Source organism: Rhinoderma darwinii, chromosome 5 (assembly GCF_050947455.1).
Source record: "Rhinoderma darwinii isolate aRhiDar2 chromosome 5, aRhiDar2.hap1, whole genome shotgun sequence".
NCBI classification, from domain to species: Eukaryota; Metazoa; Chordata; class Amphibia; order Anura; family Rhinodermatidae; genus Rhinoderma; species Rhinoderma darwinii.
Window position 1 is genome coordinate 343,877,188 of NC_134691.1, and position 26,818 is coordinate 343,904,005.

At 48.5% G+C, this 26,818-nt stretch overlaps 2 protein-coding genes across 3 annotated transcripts in view; one reads left to right on the forward strand and one right to left on the reverse strand.

Annotated features, from left to right (window-relative positions):
* KIF9 (kinesin family member 9) overlaps positions 1 to 555 on the reverse strand; it is a 39,299-nt gene extending 38,744 nt beyond the window's left edge. Inside the window, exon 1 of the mRNA XM_075827912.1 lies at positions 70 to 555. The gene's annotated coding sequence lies outside the window, so the exon portion shown is untranslated. The remainder of the gene's footprint in view (positions 1 to 69) is intronic.
* Positions 135 to 26,818, forward strand: KLHL18 (kelch like family member 18). Of its 2 annotated transcripts, none has more exons than XM_075827913.1 (10): positions 135 to 556; positions 12,433 to 12,563; positions 13,896 to 14,036; positions 14,813 to 15,011; positions 15,152 to 15,312; positions 15,394 to 15,530; positions 17,231 to 17,468; positions 18,843 to 18,947; positions 20,216 to 20,327; positions 20,600 to 26,818. In XM_075827913.1, the coding sequence occupies exons 1-10, from the start codon at positions 431 to 433 to the stop codon at positions 20,984 to 20,986; spliced, it is 1,737 nt and encodes a 578-aa protein (XP_075684028.1). In that variant the 5' UTR covers positions 135 to 430; the 3' UTR covers positions 20,987 to 26,818. The 2 variants fall into 2 exon arrangements, with proteins under 2 accessions (XP_075684028.1, XP_075684029.1); XM_075827914.1 differs by having other exon boundaries at positions 17,246 to 17,468.

The window sequence follows — 26,818 nt, forward strand, 5'->3', positions numbered from 1 at the left end:
TATTATACTCCAGAGCTGCACTCACTACACGTTATACATTATATATATTACACCGGCCGCCGCTCTCACCTCCGCTCCGCGGTCTCTGTTCCGTCTCTCAGTGTAAACTCTCGGTCTCCATGGTAACAGTCAGGGAACCGGAAGTGAGCCTGAGCTCCGCTCTCTCCCGGGTCATGTGACCATCTCGTCTTGTGGGCTCTTCAGATCCCCGCGTTGTTGGGCTCCGGTCCTTCCGTGTCTTCGCTTCCACCCCCTTTATTCTCTCCACATAATCCGCCATTATAGCCGGTACCGGACATTATCACGGATGCCAGCGAACCGCGGAAGTGACGTCACTGGCTCAGCCTAAGGGGCGGGACATAGCAGTCAGGCGGAGCCAAACCGGGTCACAGGGTGAGCAGTGTCAGATCGCTTCCCGCCGGGTCACAAGATGGTGGACGAGTTAGAGGAGCTGGAAGACCTGGTTCATGTCACGGTGGGCGACCTCCCGAACCGGGGCTATGGGGTCATGGAGGAGATCCGGCGGCAGGGGAAGCTGTGTGACGTCACTCTGAAGGTAGAACTCCTCCCCCTCCTAAATAGAAACACTCCCGGTAACCTCAAGTACCAGACCCCTCCCCCTGTACCTGACCCCCCCCCCTGTACCTGTCACCTACAACTGTACCTGACCCCTCCCCCTGTACCTGACCCCTCCTCCTGTACCTGACCCCTCCCCCTGTACCTGACCCCTCCTCCTGTACCTGACCCCTCCTCCTGTACCTGTCCCCTCCCCCTGTACCTGACCCCTCCCCCTGTACCTGACCCCTCCTCCTGTACCTGACCCCTCCTCCTGTACCTGACCCCTCCCCCTGTCCCGTCCCCCTGTACCTGACCCCTCCCCCTGTACCTGTCCCCTCCCCCTGTACCTGTCCCCCTCCTGTACATGACCCCTCCTCCTGTCCCCTCCTCCTGTACCTCTCCCCTCCCCCTGTACTTGACCCCTCCCCCTGTACCTCACCCCTCCTCCTGTACCCGACCCCTCATACAAGACTCCTCCTCCTGTACCTGACCCCTCATACAAGACCCCTCCTGTACCTGACCCCTCATACAAGACCCCTCCTGTACCTGACCCCTCATACAAGACCCCTCCTGTACCTGACCCCTCATACAAGACCCCTCCTCCTGTACCTGACCCCTCATACAAGACCCCTCCTCCTGTACCTGACCCCTCATACAAGGCTCCTCCTCCTGTACCTGACCCCTCATACAAGACCCCTCCTCCTGTACCTGACCCCTCATACAAGACCCCTCCTCCTGTACCTGACCCCTCATACAAGGCTCCTCCTCCTGTACCTGACCCCTCATACAAGACCCCTCCAACTGTACCTGACCCCTCATACAAGACCCCTCCTCCTGTACCTGACCCCTCATACAAGGCTCCTCCTCCTGTACCTGACCCCTCATACAAGACCCCTCCTCCTGTACCTGACCCCTCATACAAGGCTCCTTCTCCTGTACCTGACCCCTCATACAAGGCTCCTCCTCCTGTACCTGACCCCTCATACAAGGCTCCTCCTCCTGTACCTGACCCCTCATACAAGACCCCTCCTCCTGTACCTGACCCCTCATACAAGACCCCTCCTCCTGTACCTGACCCCTCATACAAGGCTCCTCCTCCTGTACCTGACCCCTCATACAAGACCCCTCCTCCTGTACCTGACCCCTCATACAAGGCTCCTCCTCCTGTACCTGACCCCTCATACAAGACCCCTCCTCCTGTACCTGACCCCTCATACAAGGCTCTTCCTCCTGTACAAGGCTCCTTGTTCTTTACAAGGCTCCTCCCCCTCGTTCTGTACAAGGCTCCTCCCCCTCGTTCTGTACAAGACTCCTCCCCCTCGTTCTGTACAAGACTCCTCCCCCTCGTTCTGTACAAGACTCCTCCCCCTCGTTCTGTACAAGACTCCTCCCCCTCGTTCTGTACAAGACTCCTCCCCCTCGTTCTGTACAAGACTCCTCCCCCTCGTTCTGTACAAGACTCCTCCCCCTCGTTCTGTACAAGACTCCTCCCCCTCGTTCTGTACAAGACTCCTCCCCCTCGTTCTGTACAAGACTCCTCCCCCTCGTTCTGTACAAGACTCCTCCCCCACCTCTGTCTTCCTCCTTTTATTTGACCACAAATACTTGAACGCATCAGCGGCACAGATCCCTCTTCTGTCCTGTCCTGGTACTTTGTTACAGTGTATCAGTCTGGAGTTCAGGATGTTTAACTCACGGAGAATTGTCTAAAATTGATACAATTGTAACAAATCCTCAGCTGTGAGAATTATTATGTGCAAATTGGTTTTCAGCCTCCGGATGTAAACAATGCTGCCATTCACTGTCTGCAAGCAGAGATATTTAAAAAGGAGAGAAAATGAGACACAAATATAAGGGTATGTGCACACGACAGCGCCAAATAAGTCTGTAATTACGGAGCTGTTTTCAGGAGAAAACACCTCCGGAATTTCAGACGTAATTGCTCGTACTCGCGTTTTTCGCGGCGTCTTTTACGGATGTAATTTGGAGCTGTTCTTCATTGAAGTCAATCAAAAACGGCTCCAATTACGACCCAAGAAGTGACATGCACTTCTTTGACGAGCCGTCATTTTACACGCCGTATTTTGACAGCGACGCGTAAAATGACAGCTCGTCTGCACAGAACATCGTAAGACCCATTGAAATGATTGGGCAGATGTTTGCCGACGTATTGGAGCCGTCTTTTCAGGCGTAAAACGCCTCCATTACGCCTGAAAATAGGTCGTTTGAGAAAGTTGTAGAATTGTTCCTTTGAGAAGGGTTGAGCTTCGTTTACATAGGACTGCACGAGACATTTATCAGTTATTATATCCCACTCCTGACGTCATGTGACCCGGAGGGATCCTCGCAGTCCTGACCAGTGACGGTGCCGCGCTGCGGAGTCCCTTCTTTACACACAGAGGCGGCATTGTCCTCCGTAGATCGGGCTGTATTGTCCCAGCGTGAGGTGTCGTCTCTGTAGCAGAGTCTAACACGGGATCCTGACCGGAGGCGATTCTCAGGGCGTGACTGGATGGAATATACAGCGCCCGTGTTATAACTCGTATCCTCACGTCACCCCGTCCTCGTTACCAGGGTGAGGCTCAGTAATATGCCAGCCCAAAGACACAGTGTATGGAGGGGGTGGGGGATATGGAGGTCATCCGTTCTGATCAGCATATTACAGGCTATATAAGTAATAATCTACATAAACTGCGGAGTCACTGTGTGCATACATGACTTATCCTGTATTATACTCCAGAGCTGCACTCACTATTCTGCTGGTGGAGTCACTGTGTACATACATTACATTACTTATCCTGTACTGATCCTGAGTTATATCCTGTATTATACTCCAGAGCTGCACTCACTATTCTGCTGGTGGAGTCACTGTGTACATTACATTACTTATACTGTACTGATCCTGAGTTACATCCTGTATTATACTCCAGAGCTGCACTCACTATTCTGCTGGTGGAGTCACTGTGTACATTACATTACTTATCCTGTACTGATCCTGAGTTACATCCTGTATTATACTCCAGAGCTGCACTCACTATTCTGCTGGTGGAGTCACTGTATACATACATTACATCACTTATCCTGTACTGATCCTGAGTTATATCCTGTATTATACTCCAGAGCTGCACTCACTATTCTGCTGGTGGAGTCACTGTGCACATACACTACATTACTTATCCTGTACTGATCCTGAGTTACATCCTGTATTATACTCCAGAGCTGCACTCACTATTCTGCTGGTGGAGTCACTGTGTACATACATTACATTACACATCCTGTACTGATCCTGAGTTACATCCTGTATTATACTCCAGAGCTGCACTCACTATCCTGCTGGTGGAGTCACTGTGTACATACATTACATTCCTTATCCTGTACTGATCCTGAGTTACATCCTGTATTATACTCAAGAGCTGCACTCACTATTCTGCTGGTGGGGTCACTGTGTACATACATTACATTACTTATCCTGTACTGATCCTGAGTTACATCCTGTATTATACTCCAGAGCTGCACTCACTATTCTGCTGGTGGAGTCACTGTGGACATACATTACATTACTTATCCTGTACTGATCCTGAGTTATATCCTGTATTATACTCCAGAGCTGCACTTACTATTCTGCTGGTGGAGTCACTGTGTACATACATTACATTACTTATCCTGTACTGATCCTGAGTTACATCCTGTATTATACTCCAGAGTTGCACTCACTATTCTGCTGGTGGAGTCACTGTGTACATACATTACATTACTTATCCTGTACTGATCCTGAGTTACATCCTGTATTATACTCCAGAGCTGCACTCACTATTCTGCTGGTGGAGTCACTGTGTACATACATTACATTACTTCTCCTGTACTGATCCTGAGTTACATCCTGTATTATACTCCAGAGCTGCACTCACTATTCTGCTGGTGGAGTGACCGTGTACATACATTACATTACTTATCCTGTACTGATCCTGAGTTACATCCTGTATTATACTCCAGAGCTGCACTCACTATTCTGCTTGTGGAGTCACTGTGGACATACATTACATTACTTATCCTGTACTGATCCTGAGTTATATCCTGTATTATACTCCAGAGCTGCACTCACTATTCTGCTGGAGGAGTCACTGTGTACATACATTACATTACTTATCCTGTACTGATCCTGAGTTACATCCTGTATTATACTCCAGAGCTGCACTCAGTATTCTGCTGGTGGAGTCGCTGTGTACATACATTACATTACTTATCCTGCACTGATCCTGAGTTATATCCTGTATTATACTCCAGAGCTGCACTCACTATTCTGCTGGTGGAGTCACTGTGTACATACATTACATTCCTTATCCTGTACTGATCCTGAGTTACATCCTGTATTATACTCCAGAGCTGCACTCAGTATTCTGCTGGTGGAGTCGCTGTGTACATACATTACATTACTTATCCTGCACTGATCCTGAGTTATATCCTGTATTATACTCCAGAGCTGCACTCACTATTCTGCTGGTGGAGTCACTGTGTACATACATTACATTCCTTATCCTGTACTGATCCTGAGTTATATCCTGTATTATACTCCAGAGCTGCACTCACTATTCTGCTGGTGGAGTCACTGTGTACATACATTACATTACTTATCCTGTACTGATCCTGAGTTACATCCTGTATTACACTCCAGAGCTACACTCACTATTCTGCTGGTGGAGTCACTGTGTACATACATTACATTACTTATCCTGTACTGATCCTGAGTTACATCCTGTATTATACTCCAGAGCTGTACTCACTATTCTGCTGGTGGAGTCACTGTGTACATACATTACATTACTTATCCTGTACTGATCCTGAGTTACATCCTGTATTATACTCCAGAGCTGTACTCACTATTCTGCTGGTGGAGTCACTGTGTACATACATTACATTACTTATCCTGTACTGATCCTGAGTTATATCCTGTATTATACTCCAGAGCTGCACTCACTATCCTGCTGGTGGAGTCACTGTGTACATACATTACATTACTTATCCTGTACTGATCCTGAGTTACATCCTGTATTATACTCCAGAGCTGCACTCACTATTCTGCTGGTGGAGTCACTGTGTACATACATTACATTACTTATCCTGTACTGATCCTGAGTTATATCCTGTATTATACTCCAGAGCTGCACTCACTATTCTGCTGGTGGAGTCACTGTGTACATACATTACATTACTTATCCTGTACTGATCCTGAGTTACATCCTGTATTACACTCCAGAGCTACACTCACTATTCTGCTGGTGGAGTCACTGTGTACATACATTACATTACTTATCCTGTACTGATCCTGAGTTACATCCTGTATTATACTCCAGAGCTGTACTCACTATTCTGCTGGTGGAGTCACTGTGTACATACATTACATTACTTATCCTGTACTGATCCTGAGTTACATCCTGTATTATACTCCAGAGCTGTACTCACTATTCTGCTGGTGGAGTCACTGTGTACATACATTACTTATCCTGAGTTATATCCTGTATTATACTCCAGAGCCGCACTCACTATTCTGCTGGTGGAGTCACTGTGTACATACATTACTTATCCTGTACTGATCCTCAGTTATAGCCTGTATTATACTCCAGAGCTGCACTCACTATTCTGCTGGTGGAGTCACTGTGTACATACATTACATTACTTATCCTGCACTTATCCTGAGTTATATCCTGTATTATACTCCAGAGCTGCACTCACTATTCTGCTGGTGGAGTCACTGTGTACATACATTACTTATCCTGTACTGATCCTCAGTTATATCCTGTATTATACTCCAGAGCTGCACTCACTATTCTGCTGGTGGAGTCACTGTGTACATACATTACATTACTTATCCTGCACTGATCCTGAGTTACATCCTGTATTATACTCCAGAGCTGCACTCACTATTCTGCTGGTGGAGTCACTGTGTACATACATTACATTACTTATCCTGTACTGATCCTGAGTTATATCCTGTATTATACTCCAGAGCTGCACTCACTATTCTGCTGGTGGAGTCACTGTGTACATACATTACATTACTTATCCTGTACTGATCCTGAGTTATATCCTGTATTATACTCCAGAGCTGCACTCACTATTCTGCTGGTGGAGTCACTGTGTACATATATTACATTACTTATCCTGTACTGATCCTGAGTTACATCCTGTATTATACTCCAGAGCTGCAGTCACTATTCTGCTGGTGGAGTCACTGTGTACATACATTACATTACTTATCCTGTACTGATCCTGAGTTATATCCTGTATTATACTCCAGAGCTGCACTCACTATTCTGCTGGTGGAGTCACTGTGTACATACATTACATTACTTATCCTGTACTGATCCTGAGTTACATCCTGTATTACACTCCAGAGCTACACTCACTATTCTGCTGGTGGAGTCACTGTGTACATACATTACATTACTTATCCTGTACTGATCCTGAGTTACATCCTGTATTATACTCCAGAGCTGTACTCACTATTCTGCTGGTGGAGTCACTGTGTACATACATTACATTACTTATCCTGTACTGATCCTGAGTTACATCCTGTATTATACTCCAGAGCTGTACTCACTATTCTGCTGGTGGAGTCACTGTGTACATACATTACATTACTTATCCTGTACTGATCCTGAGTTATATCCTGTATTATACTCCAGAGCTGCACTCACTATTCTGCTGGTGGAGTCACTGTGTACATACATTACATTACTTATCCTGTACTGATCCTGAGTTACATCCTGTATTATACTCCAGAGCTGTACTCACTATTCTGCTGGTGGAGTCACTGTGTACATACATTACATTACTTATCCTATACTGATCCTGAGTTATAGCCTGCATTATACTCCAGAGCTGCACTCACTATTCTGCTGGTGGCGTCACTGTGTACATACATTACATTACTTATCCTGTACTGATCCTGAGTTACATCCTGTATTATACTCCAGAGCTGTACTCACTATTCTGCTGGTGGAGTCACTGTGTACATACATTACATTACTTATCCTGTACTGATCCTGAGTTATATCCTGTATTATACTCCAGAGCTGCACTCACTATTCTGCTGGTGGAGTCACTGTGTACATACATTACATTACTTATCCTGTACTGATCCTGAGTTACATCCTGTATTATACTCCAGAGCTGTACTCACTATTCTGCTGGTGGAGTCACTGTGTACATACATTACATTACTTATCCTGTACTGATCCTGAGTTACATCCTGTATTATACTCCAGAGCTGTACTCACTATTCTGCTGGTGGAGTCACTGTGTACATACATTACATTACTTATCCTGTACTGATCCTGAGTTATATCCTGTATTATACTCCAGAGCTGCACTCACTATTCTGCTGGTGGAGTCACTGTGTACATACATTACATTACTTATCCTGTACTGATCCTGAGTTATATCCTGTATTATACTCCAGAGCTGCACTCACTATTCTGCTGGTGGAATCACTGTGTACATACATTACATTACTTATCCTGTACTGATCCTGAGTTATATCCTGTATTATACTCCAGAGCTGCACTCACTATTCTGATGGTGGAGTCACTGTGTACATACATTACATTACTTATCCTGTACTGATCCTGAGTTATATCCTGTATTATACTCCAGAGCTGCACTCACTATTCTGCTGGTGGAGTCACTGTGTACATACATTACATTACTTATCCTGTACTGATCCTGAGTTATATCCTGTATTATACTCCAGAGCTGCACTCACTATTCTGCTGGTGGAGTCACTGTGTACATACATTACATTACTTATCCTGTACTGATCCTGAGTTATATCCTGTATTATACTCCAGAGCTGCACTCACTATTCTGCTGGTGGAGTCACTGTGTACATACATTACATTACTTATCCTGTACTGATCCTGAGTTATATCCTGTATTATACTCCAGAGCTGCAGTCTCTGTTCTGAAGCTTCAGGGCTGAAATCTCCCATCATTTCCTGCTTGCTCTAGTGATTTGCATTCTGGGAAGTGTTAATATACCCGGCACTGTGCTGTTGTTTAATGTAAGAAAATCCCCTCCACCACCTTCATTAGGGGAGCTCTGCTGTTCTGTCTTGGATGTGTCTGTCACCAGCTTGTTGACTGTTTCCCATAACCATCAGTACAATAGTTTTATATTGGGGTATTTTTTCCTCGCCGCGTGTCTTGTATTTGAGGTTCTTGTGCTTTTCTTCCTGTGTCCAGGGATGGCGCGAGGTGACGTAACGCGGTGTTCATTAAACGAGCTTGAGGTTTATGTTCTCATCTCAGCCTCTTACCCGGAGATCAGCAACAAATCCTCCTCCTCCTGCGTCCGTGCCGCCCTGTATAATGCCCATCTGTCCTGGAGTCACCCGGCTGTGTATTATTGACCCCAATCTGTAGATTCCGCAGGTTTTCATCTCCGTCCTCTCGTCTAGCCAGGACCGCTGCACGGGGGGCCGCACACGGACACTGCACGGGGGGGGGGCGCACACGGACACTGCACGGGGGGGGGGCGCACACGGACACTGCACGGGGGGGGCCGCACACGGACACTGCACGGGGGGGGGGGCCGCACACGGACACTGCGCGGGGGGCCACACACGGACACTGCGCGGGGGGCCGCACACGGACACTGCGCGGGGGGCCGCACACGGACACTGCGCGGGGGGCCGCACACGGACACTGCACGGGGGGGGGCGCACACGGACACTGCACGGGGGGGCGCACACGGACACTGCACGGGGGGGGCCGCTCACGGACACTGCACGGGGGGGCCGCTCACGGACACTGCACGGGGGGGCCGCTCACGGACACTGCACGGGGGGGGGCGCTCACGGACACTGCACGGGGGGGGGCGCTCACGGACACTGCACGGGGGGGGGCCGCGCACAGACACTGCACGGGGGGGGGGCCGCACACGGACACTGCACGGGGGGGCCGCACACGGACACTGCACGGCGCCGGATTACAGGTGACACAAAATACTCAGCGGTCTAGAAATTCTACTTATCCGGAATAATCTCACCAGATTTTACCAAAAAATGTGATATTCTGGATGACTGTCCGGTAATTCGGCACCTACTTATCAGGTCTCATTGATTCTGGATTAAAAGAATTTTAATTTAGATGACATTGTGTCTGTAACGCAGTAGTTTGGAAGTTCCAATAATTCAGTATGATGGATTGTTGGAATTTTTATGTTGGGTCAGAGCGGTGTGTGCCCCTCCCCTGCAGTCTTGTCTGGGTTGGAGCGGTGTGTGCCCCTCCCCCGCAGTCTTGTCTGGGTTGGAGCGGTGTGTGCCCCTCCCCCGCAGTCTTGTCTGGGTTGGAGCGGTGTCTGCCCCTCCCCCGCAGTCTTGTCTGGGTTGGAGCTGTGTGTGCCCCTCCCCCGCAGTCTTGTCTGGGTTGGAGCGGTGTGTGCCCCTCCCCCGCAGTCTTGTCTGGGTTGGAGCGGTGTGTGCCCCTCCCCCGCAGTCTTGTCTGGGTTGGAGCGGTGTGTGCCCCTCCCCCGCAGTCTTGTCTGGGTTGGAGCGGTGTGTGCCCCTCCCCCGCAGTCTTGTCTGGGTTGGAGCGGTGTGTGCCCCTCCCCCGCAGTCTTGTCTGGGTTGGAGCGGTGTGTGCCCCTCCCCCGCAGTCTTGTCTGGGTTGGAGCGGTGTGTGCCCCTCCCCCGCAGTCTTGTCTGGGTTGGAGCGGTGTGTGCCCCTCCCCCGCAGTCTTGTCTGGGTTGGAGCGGTGTGTGCCCCTCCCCCGCAGTCTTGTCTGGGTTGGAGCGGTGTGTGCCCCTCCCCCGCAGTCTTGTCTGGGTTGGAGTGGTGTGTGCCCCTCCCCCGCAGTCTTGTCTGGGTTGGAGTGGTGTGTGCCCCTCCCCCGCAGTCTTGTCTGGGTTGGAGCGGTGTGTGCCCCTCCCCCGCAGTCTTGTCTGGGTTGGAGCGGTGTGTGCCCCTCCCCCGCAGTCTTGTCTGGGGTCGTCACTGAGCAGTTTAGTGGTAATTCTGCATGATTATTGGCGCGGGGTTGATGTCTCCCTGGCATGATGGGGGCACCGGCGCTGGTGTAATCCTTCATCCTGCTCTGCACTAGTCTAGCTAAACTGTTGGCAAACTTCTGACATATCATAGAGGCCCTATCATAGAGGCCCTATCATAGAGGCCCTATCATGGAGACCCTATCATGGAGACATGTCAGACGTTTGGATTGGTGGGGGTCCGAGCACTGAAACCCCCACCAACCGCTAGAACGGAGCAGCTGATCGTGTGAGCACTGAGCCTCTTCATGTCTGTTCGGCTTTTTCTGGAAATAAATGTATCGGTGACCGGACTCAATAGAAAGTCTATGAGCCTGTACTCCGATACATCGGCTTTCCAGAAAAAGCCGAACAGACATGAAGAGGGTCAGTGCTCACACGAGACCTTCAGTGACTTCCTCCTGTCAGCGGTACAATCTCAGTGACTGCCTCCTGTCAGCGGTACAATCTCAGTGACTGCCTCCTGGCAGCGGTACAATCTCAGTGACTGCCTCCTGTCAGCGGTACAACCTCAGTGACTGCCTCCTGTCAGCGGTACAACCTCAGTGACTGCCTCCTGTCAGCGGTACAATCTCAGTGACTGCCTCCTGTCAGCGGTACAATCTCAGTGACTGCCTCCTGTCAGCGGTACAATCTCAGTGACTGCCTCCTGTCAGCGGTAAATGTTTATTTCTGTAGGGAAAGTTGAGTAAGGCCTCATGCACACGACCGTAGCCGTGTGCACGGCCGTGATTTTCGGGTCGCGGGACATGCACATGGCCGCCGCCATTGATTTCAATTAGCCCGGACCGCAGAACATGGCCGTAAGACATGCTCGTTCTTTCTGCGGTCCGGGCTCCCGGGCCGTGCACGGACCGCAAAAACTACGGTCGTGTGCATGGCCCATAGAAAAGAATGGGGCCGCAATTCTCCCGTGGATTTTCGGGAGAATTGCGGCCGCAAAATCACGGCCGTGCACATGGCTACGGTCGTGTGCATGAGGCCTAACTTTGTAAATCCTTGGTTTTGCTTTTCCTCCAGTCACATCTAAAGCTGCAATCATAATTCTGCTTGTTTCCTATCACCAGACAGCCGTGCATTGTGTGAGTTCAGGCGACTTTTACACAGAACTCAAGGGTGACGTCACATGACTGGGGTAAAACTGCTGTCTGAATTTTGAAAGCTGCACTGGATGTGAATAGAGAAGAAAACATGACCGAAACTGTTAAGCCACATATTTGCAGATTCACTTGTAGACTTTATTTTCTATTTAAAAAAAAAAAAAGTTACAAATAAAGTCTGTACAGATATAATGTTTACTGATCTGCTCTGCAGTGTTGCATTGTGGGAGATGTAGTGTTCAAGCAGCAAAAAGCATTCTCTCCCAGAACACCGTACAGCGGAGGATCTCAGCTAAGCAGCGAGGTCTGTGTTTGTCTGCACGCTGCTTATGGTTTTCATGTGGCAACTATGTGAATGCAGCTTTGGATGTGACTGGAGTTAAAGCATGTAATATGTAAAAATATATTTATGCATTTTTAAACAAAGTAAATTCTTGTGCGGACTGGACCGGCAGATTGTGATGTGCAAAAATGGAGCTGGTGCTTTCTGCCGGATTCTGCCCGGATTTCTCCAGCCCTATACGTGGAGCTCAGCTGAGCTAGGGGCAGACACTACACCCTCCATAACACAAAGTACCAGATAATGCAGTGTACAGACCCTGAACCAGCAAGGGACAGAGGTCATGCCGCAATCCTGAAGCACTGTGCTTGCAGCTCTGGCAGTGATTGGAGTAGACAACTTGATGTATGTAGATATGTAATGGATTCTATTTCTCCTTTTCTCTCAGGTCGGGGAACATAAATTCAGCGCCCACCGCATCGTGCTGGCGGCCTCCATCCCGTACTTCCACGCCATGTTCACCAACGACATGATGGAGTGTAAACAGGACGAGATCGTCATGCAGGGAATGGACCCCGGGTAATGTGCAGGGAGCGGTCACAGGGCATTGTCTAGACTGGATGCATTGTAACAATCCCTCAGCTGTAAGAAGTTTCTGACTCTGAATGAGAATTTTCAAATCCTCACCATTTACCAAATCTGCTTGCTGTCAGTGAATGGGAATAAAGTCTGTTAGGAAGTTGCAGAAGTTCTCGTGATCCAATGGTTAATACTTTATAAGACAGGACGAAGACCAGAAGAGAATTTTATACGATTTTAATCTGACGATTTAGCTGAGATCTAATCACTTGAAGTTTGTTGTGAAACATGTTGGGAGTTGTAGTTTTGCAACATCTGAAGAGCCACAGGTTGAAGATCACCTGTCCTGAATAGTCAGCAGGCTGTCTCCACCAATGCAGTGTTGTCATCGAGACCTTTAAATCACCATCTCCATCAATGTTCCTACATAAACACTCACTTAAAGGGTAACTCCACCATCAATTTTTTTTATTGTCTCCAGGCATCTAAAAAGAAACATCAAGCAACTTTTGAAATAGTCTTGGTTAAAAATGTCCTATTGATTTGTATCTACAGCTCCTATGCATCTCCATGGTAACAGACCACAAACAAACTGTGTAGTCTGATCTGCAGTCCCACTCCCCTCCATCTGTCCCTAACTTTGTGTTATTTTAGATTTAGAATGTGAGTAGGAGGTCGGAGACAGAAGAGAGAGTATGACGACAGGATCAGACTACGCTGGGTTTGTTTGTTGTCTGTTACCATGGAGACACAGCTTTTAGTTGTAGAGGCCAAAAAGATAAGACATGTTATAATTAAGACTATTTACAAAGTTGCTTCACCTTTCATTTCAGATACATTGGGACAATAAAGAAATGCGGTTCTGGAGATCACCTTTAAAGGGGTCTTCCCACGAGGGATGTTTATGACACAGGATAGGTCATAAATGTCGGATAGATGCGGGTCCCACCTCTAGGACCCGCACCTATCCCTAGAACGGGGCCCCCTAATCCCCGTTCTAGCGTTGTCTGCTATCACCGACTCCCGGCCACTTCCTCACTCTATGGTCGGGAGTTGCGGAAACGGCGTAGTTCGGCGAGCTGTGCTGTTTACACCTTCATGGTCGGAAATCAGCCGACACACAAAGAGGTAGAACAGGGTTTAGGGGCCCCGTTCTACAGATAGGTGCGGGAGGGACCCGCATCTATCTGACATTTATGACAGGCTTCAGGCCTAGTGATCAGATCTCCGCCTAGAAGTTCTATATTATTATGCGATGGCTCCTTTAAATCTGTAGATGCTTTTTTACCCCCTGCACATAAGTAATTGCCCCTCTCTCTGTTCCTTCCTCAGCGCGCTGGAGTCTTTGATTAACTTCGCCTATAACGGGCACTTGGCCATTGATCAGCAGAACGTGCAGTCCCTCCTGATGGGCGCCAGCTTCCTGCAGCTGCAGAACATCAAGGACGCGTGCTGCTCCTTCCTGAAGGAACGGTAGGTGGAGGTGTGAGCGCGGTGGAGCGCCGGCCGCGGGGGCTTCCTTTATGTCCGGGTGGGAGACGTCCTTCTCTTGTCATGTCTTATTCTCCAGAATATTCACTATAGACGGCGCGGTCCTACATAAGGGATCATTTACATAACTCCGCCCATTACGCAAGGATTATCTGCCTCGTGTGGCGGGATTGTGATCTGCACCTTCTATGCGGAGACCCACAACAATTTACACCTACGAGTGCCCCCCACCATGATATCCAGGTGTCTCCAATAGGGCACTAGTCCTGAGCGGGCAGCTCATGGTTTTGCCGCTATAGATCTTATGATGCGTGGACGGGATGTGCCGTGATCGTCTGATCAGTGGCCGTGTGATCGCCGGGAGCAAAAAATGACAGTTTGCCATAATGGAGCCGCAGTTCAGCCGCGTGGACTGAAGGAGGAGGCATTGGCAGGAGTCCCTCTGATCAGACATTCATATATGAGCAGTGATGCGTGTCAGTGTGCCAGTCTCCTACATCACAATCTCCCAGCATGCCTCACACATCCCGGTGTACAGATGCCCAACCCCTCCCCCACCCCGTGTTCTTCTCTTCTGTGATCTCCTGTACAGCTCTGTAGGTGACTGGTGCACTGGACTCCTCTACAGGATCGGTAACGATTGTTAGATTGGTGGGGTCCGACGTGACAGTAGAATGAGGGGCTCCCCCTAGTGGACGGCTGCGGTAATAAGTTCTTACTGGATCGCCTTCTATCACATGACGTCTCTCTTCTCTAAGGTTACACCCCAAGAATTGCCTGGGCGTGCGGCAGTTTGCGGAGACGATGATGTGCGCCGTGCTGTACGATGCCGCCAATCGCTTCATCCACGAACATTTTGTGGAGGTTTCCATGTCGGAGGAGTTCCTGACCCTGACGTTCGACGAGGTCCTGGAGCTGGTGTCAAGAGACGAGCTGAACGTGAAGGCGGAGGAACAGGTAAGAGCGGGGACCCCCGATATTCTGTCTGGTCCTCCCTCCCGCCACATGTCTCCATTTGCTCACCCCCTCACACTGAAATGCTCTGTGCTGCTGGAGAGCCGGTTCCCTCCACCGTGTGACAGTCCGAGATGTTGCAGGTGTTTGAAGCTGCTCTGGCCTGGGTGCGCTATGACCGGGACCAGCGAGAGATCTTCCTCCCTGAGCTCCTCACCAAGATCCGGTTGCCGCTGTGCCGCCCGCAGTTTCTCACGGACCGCGTGCAGCAAGACGACCTGGTGCGCTGCTGTCATAAATGCCGGTGAGCGCTCATTGCGGCCGTCCGTTATATTATTCGGGGTCTTCTCGCGTTCAGTGTAGAAGTCACGTTTCTGTGTTTCAGGGACCTTGTAGACGAAGCAAAGGATTACCACCTGATGCCGGAGCGTAGGCCACACCTCCTCGCATTCAAGACACGCCCCAGATGCTGCACGTCTATAGCCGGCCTCATCTACGCTGTGGGCGGACTGAACTCTGCAGGTACCTTGCAATCCTAATTATCCGGGGATTATTATAAGACGTCCGTGATCTGATCCTGTAATGTGCCGGCAGGGAAGGGGTTACACTCTGCCAGTGATTAGTCTGGTCTGGATTATAAATGAGTGGGGGGAGGGCAGCAAATTCCACTCCTCCGCCCCGCAGTTTGTGATGTTTTTTTTTTGTGCCCTCCGATCCTGAGTGCGCTGATAATACTGCAAACGAGCGCCAATCAACAAGCTGTCTCATTGAACGGCGCTCGTTTACACCGCCCACATCAGGCCGTGTAAGAGGACCCGTACCCCCGGAGTACAGATAATGTAGTAGATGTTACCTGCAGTCCTATGTAACACCACAGATAACACAGTGATAACTCTCCGAGTACAGATAATGTAGTAGATGTTACCTGCAGTCCTATGTAACACCACAGGTAACACAGTGATAACTCTCTGAGTACAGATAATGTAGTAGATGCTACCTGCAGTCCTATGTAACACCACAGATAACACAGTGATAACTCTCTGAGTACAGATAATGTACGGTAGTAGATGTTACCTGCAGTCCTATGTAACACACAGATAACACAGTGATAACTCTCTGAGTACAGATAATGTAGTAGTGTTACCTGCAGTCCTATGTAACACCACAGATAACACAGTGATAACTCTCTGATTACAGATAATGTAGTAGTGTTACCTGCAGTCCTATGTAACACCACAGATAACACAGTGATAACTCTCCGAGTACAGATAATGTAGTAGATGTTACCTGCAGTCCTATGTAACACCACAGGTAACACAGTGATAACTCTCTGAGTACAGATAATGTAGTAGTGTTACCTGCAGTCCTATGTAACACCACAGATAACACAGTGATAACTCTCTGATTACAGATAATGTAGTAATGTTACCTGCAGTCCTATGTAACACCACAGATAACACAGTGATAACTCTCTGATTACAGATAATGTAGTGGATGTTACCTGCAGTCCTATGTAACACCACAGATAACACACAGTGATAACTCTCTGAGTACAGATAATGTAGTAGTGTTACCTGCAGTCCTATGTAACACCACAGATAACACAGTGATAACTCTCTGATTACAGATAATGTAGTGGATGTTACCTGCAGTCCTATGTAACACCACAGATAACACACAGTGATAACTCTCTGAGTACAGATAATGTAGTAGTGTTACCTGCAGTCCTATGTAACACCACAGATAACACAGTGATAACTCTCTGATTACAGATAATGTAGTAGATGTTACCTGCAGTCCTATGTAACACCACATATAACACAGTGATAACTCCCTGAGTACAGATAATGTAGTAGATGTAACCTGCAGTCCTATGTAACACCACAGATAACACAGTGATAACTCTCTGAGTACAGATAATGTAGTAGATGTTACCTGCAGTCCTATGTAACACCACAGATAACACAGTGAGAACTCTCTGAGTACAGATAATGTAGTAGTGTTACCTGCAGTCCTATGTAACACCACAGATAACACAGTGAGAACTCTCTGATTACAGATAATGTAGTAGATGTAACCTGCAGTCCCATGTAACACACAGATAACACAGTGATAACTCTCTGATTACAGATAATGTAGTAGATGTAACCTGCAGTCCCATGTAACACCACATATAATGTAATCCGTAATGTACGTCACTGTTCAATGTTTAAGACGAGCAGCGCATTTCTACGCAGGTGACTCTCTGAATGTGGTGGAAGTCTTTGACCCCATCGCTAACCGTTGGGAGAAGTGCCAGCCTATGACGACGGCTCGCAGCAGGGTTGGCGTCGCTGTCGTTAACGGTCTCCTGTATGCTATCGGTGGCTATGACGGCCAATCACGGCTTAGCACTGTGGAAGTCTACAACCCCGAGACGGATTCATGGACCAAAGTAGGAAGTATGAAAAGCAAGAGAAGGTGAGACCACCGACCAATCACTGCCTGCCGGGGATAATCCAGCGTTTTATGTATTGGGGTCTGAGGTGCGGATTATTGATGTGCTGGACCGGCAGACAGATATATATATATATACACCCTATAAGGGGTGTACAGGATAAGAAAAACATGGGCACTTTCTTCAAGAAACAGCACCACCCCTGTTCTCTGGTTGTGTCTGGTATTGCACCTCCGCTCCATTGAAGTAAATGGGAGTGAGCTGTTATACCACACACAACCAGTGGACAGCGGTGGCGCTGTTTCTTGAAGAAAGCCATGTTTTCTTAATTCTGTACAACCCCTTTTAAATATATTTACCTTCCAGCGGCGCATCAGTTGGTTCCGGAAGATGATGGTGAAGTCCCTCGTTGGTGTTCTCTCCTCTCTTGGCACGTATACGCCACGCCTGGACTTCACCATAGTCTTCAGGAGCCGCCGAAGTGCCAGACTTATGAGTAGATTCCCGTCAATCCGGCATGGGAACGTTTTTTTGTTTTTTTTCTTGTGTTGGATTGTCAGAATGTAAAGGGTTATTTCCATTGAAGTAATGGCGTATTGCGAGGATAGTCCGTCACTTTCTGATTGGTGCGGGTCTGCTGGCTCTGAACCCTGCTGATCCTGAACCGACGCCTTAGTTTTCAGGATCAGCGGGGATCCCAGAGATCAGACCCCACCGATCAGAAAGTGATGGCCTATCCAAGCAGTGTACTACCACTTTAAGAGGTGGGAATAACCCTATAAGGACTTAATAGGATACAAAGGGACATTCCTACCAGAAGCAACGATCACCTATACAGTGGATCGGTGATGAAAGATCAGCAGGGGGGTCCAAAATCTGGGGTCCCCAACTGATTGCTAGAACGGTGACCCCGCTCCCCCCAGCCACATGACCACAGCTAAGAGATTGAATTGACCCATGGAGCGGCAGAACACGTGCTCGACCTCCAGTCATACTCCTGGCCGCAGCCATGCGGGATCGCGGTGCCTTGTTATATCATTGTTTTAAAGGGGAACTCCAGCCAGAAATATTTATCACCTATCCACTGGATTGGGGATAAATGCTAGATCGGGGTCCGACCAATCGATTGGACCCCCACTGATCTAGTATTTATTACCTCTCCAGTAGATGGGGGATAAATGTTTCTGTCTGGAGTTCCCCCTTAAACATTGACGGCTTATGTTCAGGGTTCCCTCCAGCTCTATAGAAGGAGTAGATAGAGATCGTACCATGTTATGTGACTGCTCCCAGGGGTAACACTGGCCCAGGTCTGCGTTTTCATGAGGTCCTGTGTACAGTTTTCGTAAGTCGCCGTTCTCCCCGGTGATTGCTCAGATTTCCGTTTCTTCTGGTCACAGTGCGATGGGGACCGTGGTGCTGGACGGACAGATCTACGTCTGCGGGGGATACGACGGCAACTGCTCGCTGAACTCTGTGGAGACGTATTCACCGGAAAGCGACAAGTAAGCCGGGAGGCGGAGGGTTAATGCGTCCTCTGAAGAGTCCGGGGGGGGGGGGGGGTCTCATATGTAATGTTTAACCCCTTTACTCCAGCAGCTTCCGATTATCGTACGGACAGAGAAGCGCGATACGGTAGCCATAAATTTAAAGGGGTCTTCTGGGACTTGAACCATCTGGAAAAAAAAAACATAATCGCCCCCCAAAATAATGGTGTTCTTAACCCTTCCACTGCCAAGACATATGTAACACCTCGTGACCTTAAACGCTCGCTGAGACTAGAATATAAGGAGTGGATCTTACGTCTTGGGATCGTATTAAAGCCCCGAATCTTATCTGTAATCGATGACACCAGACAAAGCTCTAGGTGCAATATTTGGGGCGCAGCGCTTGTTTAAAGCCGGGGAGCGGGAGGAAAAGTTTTTCTACCTGGTGCTGTGTCTGTGCAGGGGAGGAGGGAGGAGGAGCTGCAGGTGAGAGCAGGAAGAACAATCCCAGCCTGTCAGTGTTACCCCCCTCCTGTGCTGCCTCCAGAGACCCCCGGGGAAATGAAAAAACGTTATCACCCCAATTACCAAGGAGAGAGGATATGAGCTCTCTGATGCACAGTTTCCCACCCTTTTCAAGACTTCTGCTTGCTTTCAGTGAATAAGAACATTCTTGTTCACATCCAGAGGATAAAAACCCGTCCTGGCCTAACACTCCTCGCAGATGAGGGTTTGTGACCATTATATCCAGTCTAGACAATCCCGGGCATTAGATGTTGACTATTTTACCTGCACTAACACATGGTAACAAACCATCAGGACAGGAGAGATATTTGTGCTGCAGATGTGATTATCTCACAGAGGATCGTCTAGACTGAATACAACGGAAAAAACCAAACCCCATTTATTAACCCCTTAGCGACGTCCGGTGTAGACTTACATTGGGTGTGCACATTATCCCAACCGCTGACCTTCAACAGCCGGCCATTTAACCCCTCTGATGCCGCGGTCAATAGCCAAAATCCCAGGGTGCGGATTGGTTGCATTGAGGGCCACTCCAGCTTTGCCATCAGTGCCCTACTATTAAGCCTTAATAGCCGAGCACAGATAAAGGCATTACGTAACGATCGCAGGGTAAAGTCTCCTACGGGAAGTACAAAGAAAGTCAAACATTTTTAATAAAATGTGTAAAAATATATATTTTTTAAATTATTAAAAAAAAAAAAACCCTTTCCTATTTTTTGGGAGCGTAGAGGTCACTACATGCAGGTTTGTTTTATTTTTAGGTGGACCGTGGTGACCCCCATGAGTTCCAATCGCAGTGCGGCTGGAGTGACTGTATTTGAAGGCCGGATTTATGTGTCGGGAGGACACGACGGGCTACAGATCTTCAACACTGTATGTCAATCCTAAATGTCACCTGTCAGTTCAGGACTTTATAGGACCCAGAGTCCAGTCCTGACAATATACTGCTATTACTGTATGACCCGTGTGATCTCCGAGGGGGAGGGGCTGAGCCTGGGGATATATAGTTTTATGTAAAACATGTGCCCTCGGATGTGAGACTATAAGGGTTCGCATTAACGGGGCAGTTCCCCGCATGACTTTGGGTCAGTCCTGGCTATAGACCTCACAGCAGCTTATAACGCCTGTCCTGTTACCTTCCACAGATGGAATATTACAATCCCCACACGGCTACGTGGCACCCTGTCGCAAGTATGTTGAACAAACGCTGTCGTCACGGAGCCGCTTCACTGGGCAGCAAGATGTTCATCGGTGGCGGATACGACGGTTCCGCCTTCTTGAGCGTGGCAGAGGTTTACAACTCCATGGCGGACCAATGGTACCTCATCACTCCCATGAACACTCGGCGCAGTCGCGTCTCTCTAGTGGCCAACTGCGGCCGCCTGTATGCGGTGGGTGGCTACGACGGCCAGTCTAACTTGAACTCTGTAGAAATGTATGACCCCGAGACAAACCGCTGGACGTTTATGGCCCCCATGGTTTGTCATGAAGGGGGTGTGGGAGTGGGCTGTATACCGCTTATGACCATATAGCAGTTTGAACATATTCCTCTCTATGGGAAACGGGCTGAATGTCTGTTTTTATTAATGTGAACGTATGGGCCTTGAGGTATGAGGTCCCCTGGTGCTCGTGTCTCCTCCAGTGTGATATATGCTTGTGTTGTCTACATATACAGAATGTATGTATTGACTAATCTCGGCCACAAGAGGCACCGCCATGGGGTCAACCACAGACCCAAATTTACAATTGTTGGATTTTATAAAGATGTGTGAACATGTTGATTATAGCTTCTGCACCAAAGTGATCCGTGTGTCGTGCACCACGCTGCGCGCTGTAGTCCGGCCGTCCGGGAGCTTGCAATGAAGTAAAGTCACTTTTTCTTGATTCTCTTCTACCTTCGGGTTTACCGATTATTGTGATAAATCTAGTGCCATAGAGTTACGTGTAATGACCAAGGAAACCCCTTTATCTGCGCTGGTTTACATTCCTCCTCGCCTACCGTTGATTTAGTGTACCTCTTACCTGCCGCCATCTTGCTTGTGGATCAGTAGTGGCGGGTGTTAGGTGCGGTTTACCTTGCAGAGGGGAATGATACGGTCTCTGTAAATCTGGCTGGACTGTAATAAGTTCTGTATCGGGTTGAGGGGGGGACTAAGTGACGATACAGAAGCTTTATATAATGCCAGAGCTTTATACTCCAGGTGTCTACAGAACACTACCTGTCTATAGAGATGGAATAGCAGAGACGCTACCGACGCATCGGAGATGAAACCTTTTTAGACTCTTCTGAAAATCATGTTACAGTTTTTAAGAAACTTTTTCTAAAAAACACTTTGTTTTTATCTTGAGTAGGTTTCAGAGCATCATACCCATGGGGATTTATTCAGTGAAAAACTACTGAAGGGTAGGTGTGAATCCAGCCCAACAATGAGATAAAACACCTACAAGACGCTGCAGCACGTCTATCTGCTTCTGCCTCCCCTCTCCATAGACTTCTGTTGGCAGCATGTCTGTGTGTCTCTCTCTCTCTTTGCTTCCTCCTCCTGCCCCCTCTCCTCCCCATAGACTTCTATGGGAAGCGTGTCTGTGTGTCTCTGTTTCCCTTCTCCCTCCTCCTGCCCCCTCTCCTCCCCATAGTCTTTTATAGGTAGCATGTCTGTCTCTTTCACTGCTCCCTACTCCTGTTCCCCCTTCCCTCTCCGTAGACTTGTATGGCAGGCAATGAAGAGTCACACACCCACTTTCTGCAGTCCATCTGTAACGAGGGACGGACTATGCTTGACAACAGGGGGTGGGCAGCAGATTACAGGAAGGGAGACACCTAGTGGCAGTAACTTTACACAGAATTTGCATGGATAAAACCACTACATTTTAACAGTAAGTCAATGACAAAGCTGTTTTATATCAGGTTTACTATTAGATTAACCACAAACAGCTTATGATCGTGTCCCTTTAACAGGAAGCCGGCATCATGCTGGTTTAACCTGTAAAATGCTGATGAGAGGAGCACGGTACTGTAGAGCTCCAGCCCCCAGACTCATGCAGACAATGTATATCTTACAATGTTGTCGGTTGTGTTTGTCACGGGCTTTTATACGGAGACGGTGCAATGATGGGAGTCTTACTTGCACTTTACTCCAAGAAACTGCAATAAATACTCTGGAAACAACTGAAGCAGCACATTTTTCTGCAGGAAATATCTGGATTTCTTCTTAATTCAAACTCCAGGGGGCGATGTACATAAACAGATCTGGATATGCAGTTCTCTGCATGTGGAAGGGCATCAGTCTGGGACAGCTGTAAGATACCCATGAAGGGTTAACCTGGGGGATGTTCTGTGCACCCCTTCTCTGGCATTAGAGGGGCCGTATGCTGCCTCTGCCGTCACGCAGCAATGAAAGGCCCGGTCTGTTTTGTTTAATGACCATTGCGGAGGGCACTCTTGGCACCTGCTAGGTTAACCCTTTATGGATGTTTTGTAGATGCCCCCACATGATGGGGGCATCTCTGAGTATTTAGATAGGATTAGATTGGTGATCCCCCTCCCCCACCTGTACCAGTGTTTATCTGTGGACTGTTTTTTGTGAAGGGCTCCCATTCCTTAGGGCTTGTTCAGAGAAGCATATTATCCGTCCGTGTGCTGTCCTTTTAAAAAAAACGGACAGCACTTGGACCCATGCAATTCAATGGGGTTGTTCACACGTTCATTGTTTTAATGGACCGTGTCAAGGGCTCATGAAACAATAGGACATGTCCTATTTTAGTCCGTTTTCACGGATCCCTCAATAGACTAAAGTCTATGAGGGATCCGTGAAAACGGGTCCCGCGCAGATTAGTTCTTAGAGGTGTTCATGTGGCTCGATCTAGATGGCGCTGTCCTAGATGAGGCAGGCTCTAGATGGCGCTGTCCTAGATGAGGCAGGCTCTAGATGGCGCTGTCGTAGATGAGGCAGGCTCTAGATGGCGCTGTCGTAGATGAGGCAGGCTCTAGATGGCGCCGTCCTAAATGAGGCAGGCTCTAGATGGCGCCGTCCTAAATGAGGCAGGCTCTAGATGGCGCCGTCCTAGATGAAGAAGGCTCTAGATGGCGCCGTCCTAGGTGAGGCAGGGTCTAGATGGCGCCGTCCTAGGTGAGGCATGCTCTAGATGGCGCCGTCCTAGGTGTGGCAGGCTCTAGATGGCGCCGTCCTAGGTGTGGCAGGCTCTAGATGGCGCCGTCCTAGATGTGGCAGGGTCTAGATGGCGCCGTCCTAGATGTGGCAGGGTCTAGATGACGCCGTCCTAGGTGAGGCAGGCTCTAGATGGCGCCGTCCTATGTGAAGCAGGCTCTAGATGGCGCCGTCCTAGGTGAAGCAGGCTCTAGATGGCGCCGTCCTAGGTGAAGCAGGCTCTAGATGGCGCCGTCCTAGGTGAAGCAGGATCTAGATGGTGCCGTCCTAGATGAGGCAGGCTCTAGATGGCGCCGTCGTAGATGAGGCAGGATCTAGATGAGGCAGGCTCTAGATGGCGCTGTCCTAGGTGAAGCAGGCGTTAGATGGCGCTGTCATAGATGAGACACATCCTGTATGTATTATACTTGTCATTTTCAATACGTTACTATACAATAAAATTGGTGAACATTGCCGGCGTTTTACTTTTTTGGGTTGGATGATTCCTCCTCTTTATGGGGACGGTCCCGCTATGTTTATTCAAAGGGAACTCGATGCTTCCTCTGCTGTGGCTCATCACCCATCCCCTGCGGGGGTCTCCTCCATTACCTCATATTACGGGGGGTTGTCTGGATCTTTATGATGAGCTTTTCTTCATATTATTCAGCTCTGATGTGACATTGCTGCGATTCTGCTCGTTGTCCGGTTTCTGGCGGTCGCTCTGTCTCGTGTAACTTTCCAGTTTTACTTACAGCTTTTCTTCATTCCCAGAGTCCTCCTGTCATTCTTACTGAGCCGAGCGCACGATGCATCAACCCCCCGGCATATCCGCGCCTCGCACCCTGTACAAATGTTGCGCTCTTCTTCATTCCCAGGGTCCTCCTGTCATACTGATCAGTGACCGGTAGGGATTGTCATCGCTCTGCAGAGTAGGGCAGGAGGATTAGAGAAGTGACGCAGCTCCCCGGCAGCCCTTAAAGGGTGTTGTGCAGCTGCCAATTGGCTCCCCCTGGTGGTAACGGTTGTGATGGCATCTAGTAGTCACCTCTATCGCAGTGTTTAATAATTATTAAGGGGTTATACAAGGTGGACTCTCCCTTTCATGTTTTTCCCACCCCACACTATAAGTGCCATTTCTATAGATCACTTCTCCATCTCCTAAAGGGGGTCTCTGCTCTGGACAATCTCTACTTGTTATCGGGGTCTCTTGACAATAAAATTATCACAAAGTCTCCCCCTGCTAAGACCCTCAGTGATCGGCTGTGATCTGTGGTGAACCTGGCAGTAAGTGATAGATTTCCCTGCAGCGCCACCACAGGGGAAATGAAGTATTACACAGTGTCCATTCATATCAATGTGTTGTCTGTGTAATACGGGACAGGTCCTCCAGAGGGAGACGCTCTATGTGACCGCTCTCCACTCTGACCAGGAGATGAGGAAACAGAGGACCCCCCTCTATTATATCAGAATTCACTAAGAGGGGGTATGGAAATCCGTTTTCTAAACTGGACGACCGTTTTCTGTGCGTCGCTTCTGGTCTTTACCATGAACCATGCCCGATACTTCAGGCTTTGAACATTCAGGGGTCCGTTCGCTTGAGCCTTTCACATGTGCCCATAATACAGCAAAATTCTGCATCCGAGTACAGAGCAATGTAAGGACTCGTTCACATTACGTTTATGCTCTTTAGCGTGCGCGTCGGGAAACCTCAGGACATAACGCGCTAATCGTGTCCATAGGGTCCCATTAGCCTGACGGAGGCCAAAAGTGTGAGTTGAGGTGAATGGCCATCCGCGTGATACATGATTGACTGGTCTGCCGGAACAGGAGCTCACACAGGTGTATAGGGCAGGAGGACCGGGGTTGTCTTCATGAGATATAATGTAGCCGCCAGCTTATAATGATTGTTAGAAGCGCGCTGGCTCCTTTAAGAACTCCCTAGAGCAGCCAATGCTGTAAGTCCGTTCTCAATGTCCCGCCCTAGAGGAAATACTTTTATCTGCAGCTGTGGGGAGGGGAGGGGGCTGCGTGAAGAATCAGAACAGCAATGATACAAAGTATCCAGAAGTCATTGCAGCCGTGTTACAGCCAATATACTGGGGTCTTTATATCAAATGTCTATAGGCGAAAACTGCACCCAGCGCAGTGTTCCTGCACCTTCAAGGGCACACACAGCTTCAGTCCTCACCATTTTAAAGATCACTGCTTGTGGTCTGTGAATAGGACCATTCTTGTTTACATCCAGCGGCTGACCTAGTCCTGGTCACACAGCTGATTGTTACTGCTTTGTTACAGTGTATCAGTGTGGGGATAAACACAGCAGCAGCACATGTCTTCCCAGACAGCGAGTTCTTACCTGCACTCATACATTGTAACAAGCCCTTCACCTGTCAAAAATGTTACACAAGGATGGGTTTTCAGCCTCTATATGTGAACCGGAATGTTCCCATTCACTGACAGCAAGCAGTATATAAAAGTTTATTAGAAAGTTGCAGATCTTTTCTGTATGCAATGATTACGTTCTTTTTATTTTAGTCTGGATGAAGTAGTCACAGCCCCGCCCCTGCACATAATACAGGTCCTTCAGGGATAACTCCACCCATTTCTCTGCCCTCTTACCAGTAATGTGGGCTCCATCCACAGATAATCCCGCTCCTCTTCATTATGTCAGGACGTTACCTCTTCCCTCTGATTGTCCGGCAGGGTTTAGTTTGGACCTAAAGATGTTCTTTATTTTCCATCACGTCATAAGCGCTGAGATGACGGTCATCAACACTGAGAAACCCTTTTTATGTGGAGTCAATGGCGCAGAACACGAGTGTATTATAAATATATACACTGTGTGAATAAATAACTACACTGATCTTAATGTTCTATACTCCACACACCTCCAGAGCAGCATTCAAAAATGTTCTTGTTTCCTTTTAGAGGTGCATTGTGGGACTCAAATGACAGTTACACAGTCCGAGCTGAGCTGTGAGGTCACACGACTAGACATTATACACTCATGTAGCAGCCGGCAGAATGCAGCTCTGGGGGTGACTGGAGTATAACACGTGGTATAATTCTCAGATTGTCAGCAGGAGGCTTATTAAACACCAATGTAACTGCCCGTGGGTATTTCTGTGAATTCTGTCTATTTTTATTTTTGGGTACAATGATGCGATGTATTTACTGTATTTATATCTGTTTAATAAATGAAATTCCTCAACGAAA

Coding starts and splice junctions, on each gene's coding strand:
- KLHL18 (XM_075827913.1), top strand. CDS start 431: ATGGTGGACGAGTTAGAGGAGCTGGAAGACCTGGTTCATGTCACGGTG. Junction 557..12,432: donor TGTGTGACGTCACTCTGAAG/GTAGAACTCCTC, acceptor CTTTTCTCTCAG/GTCGGGGAACATAAATTCAG. Junction 18,948..20,215: donor TATTCACCGGAAAGCGACAA/GTAAGCCGGGAG, acceptor TTTTATTTTTAG/GTGGACCGTGGTGACCCCCA.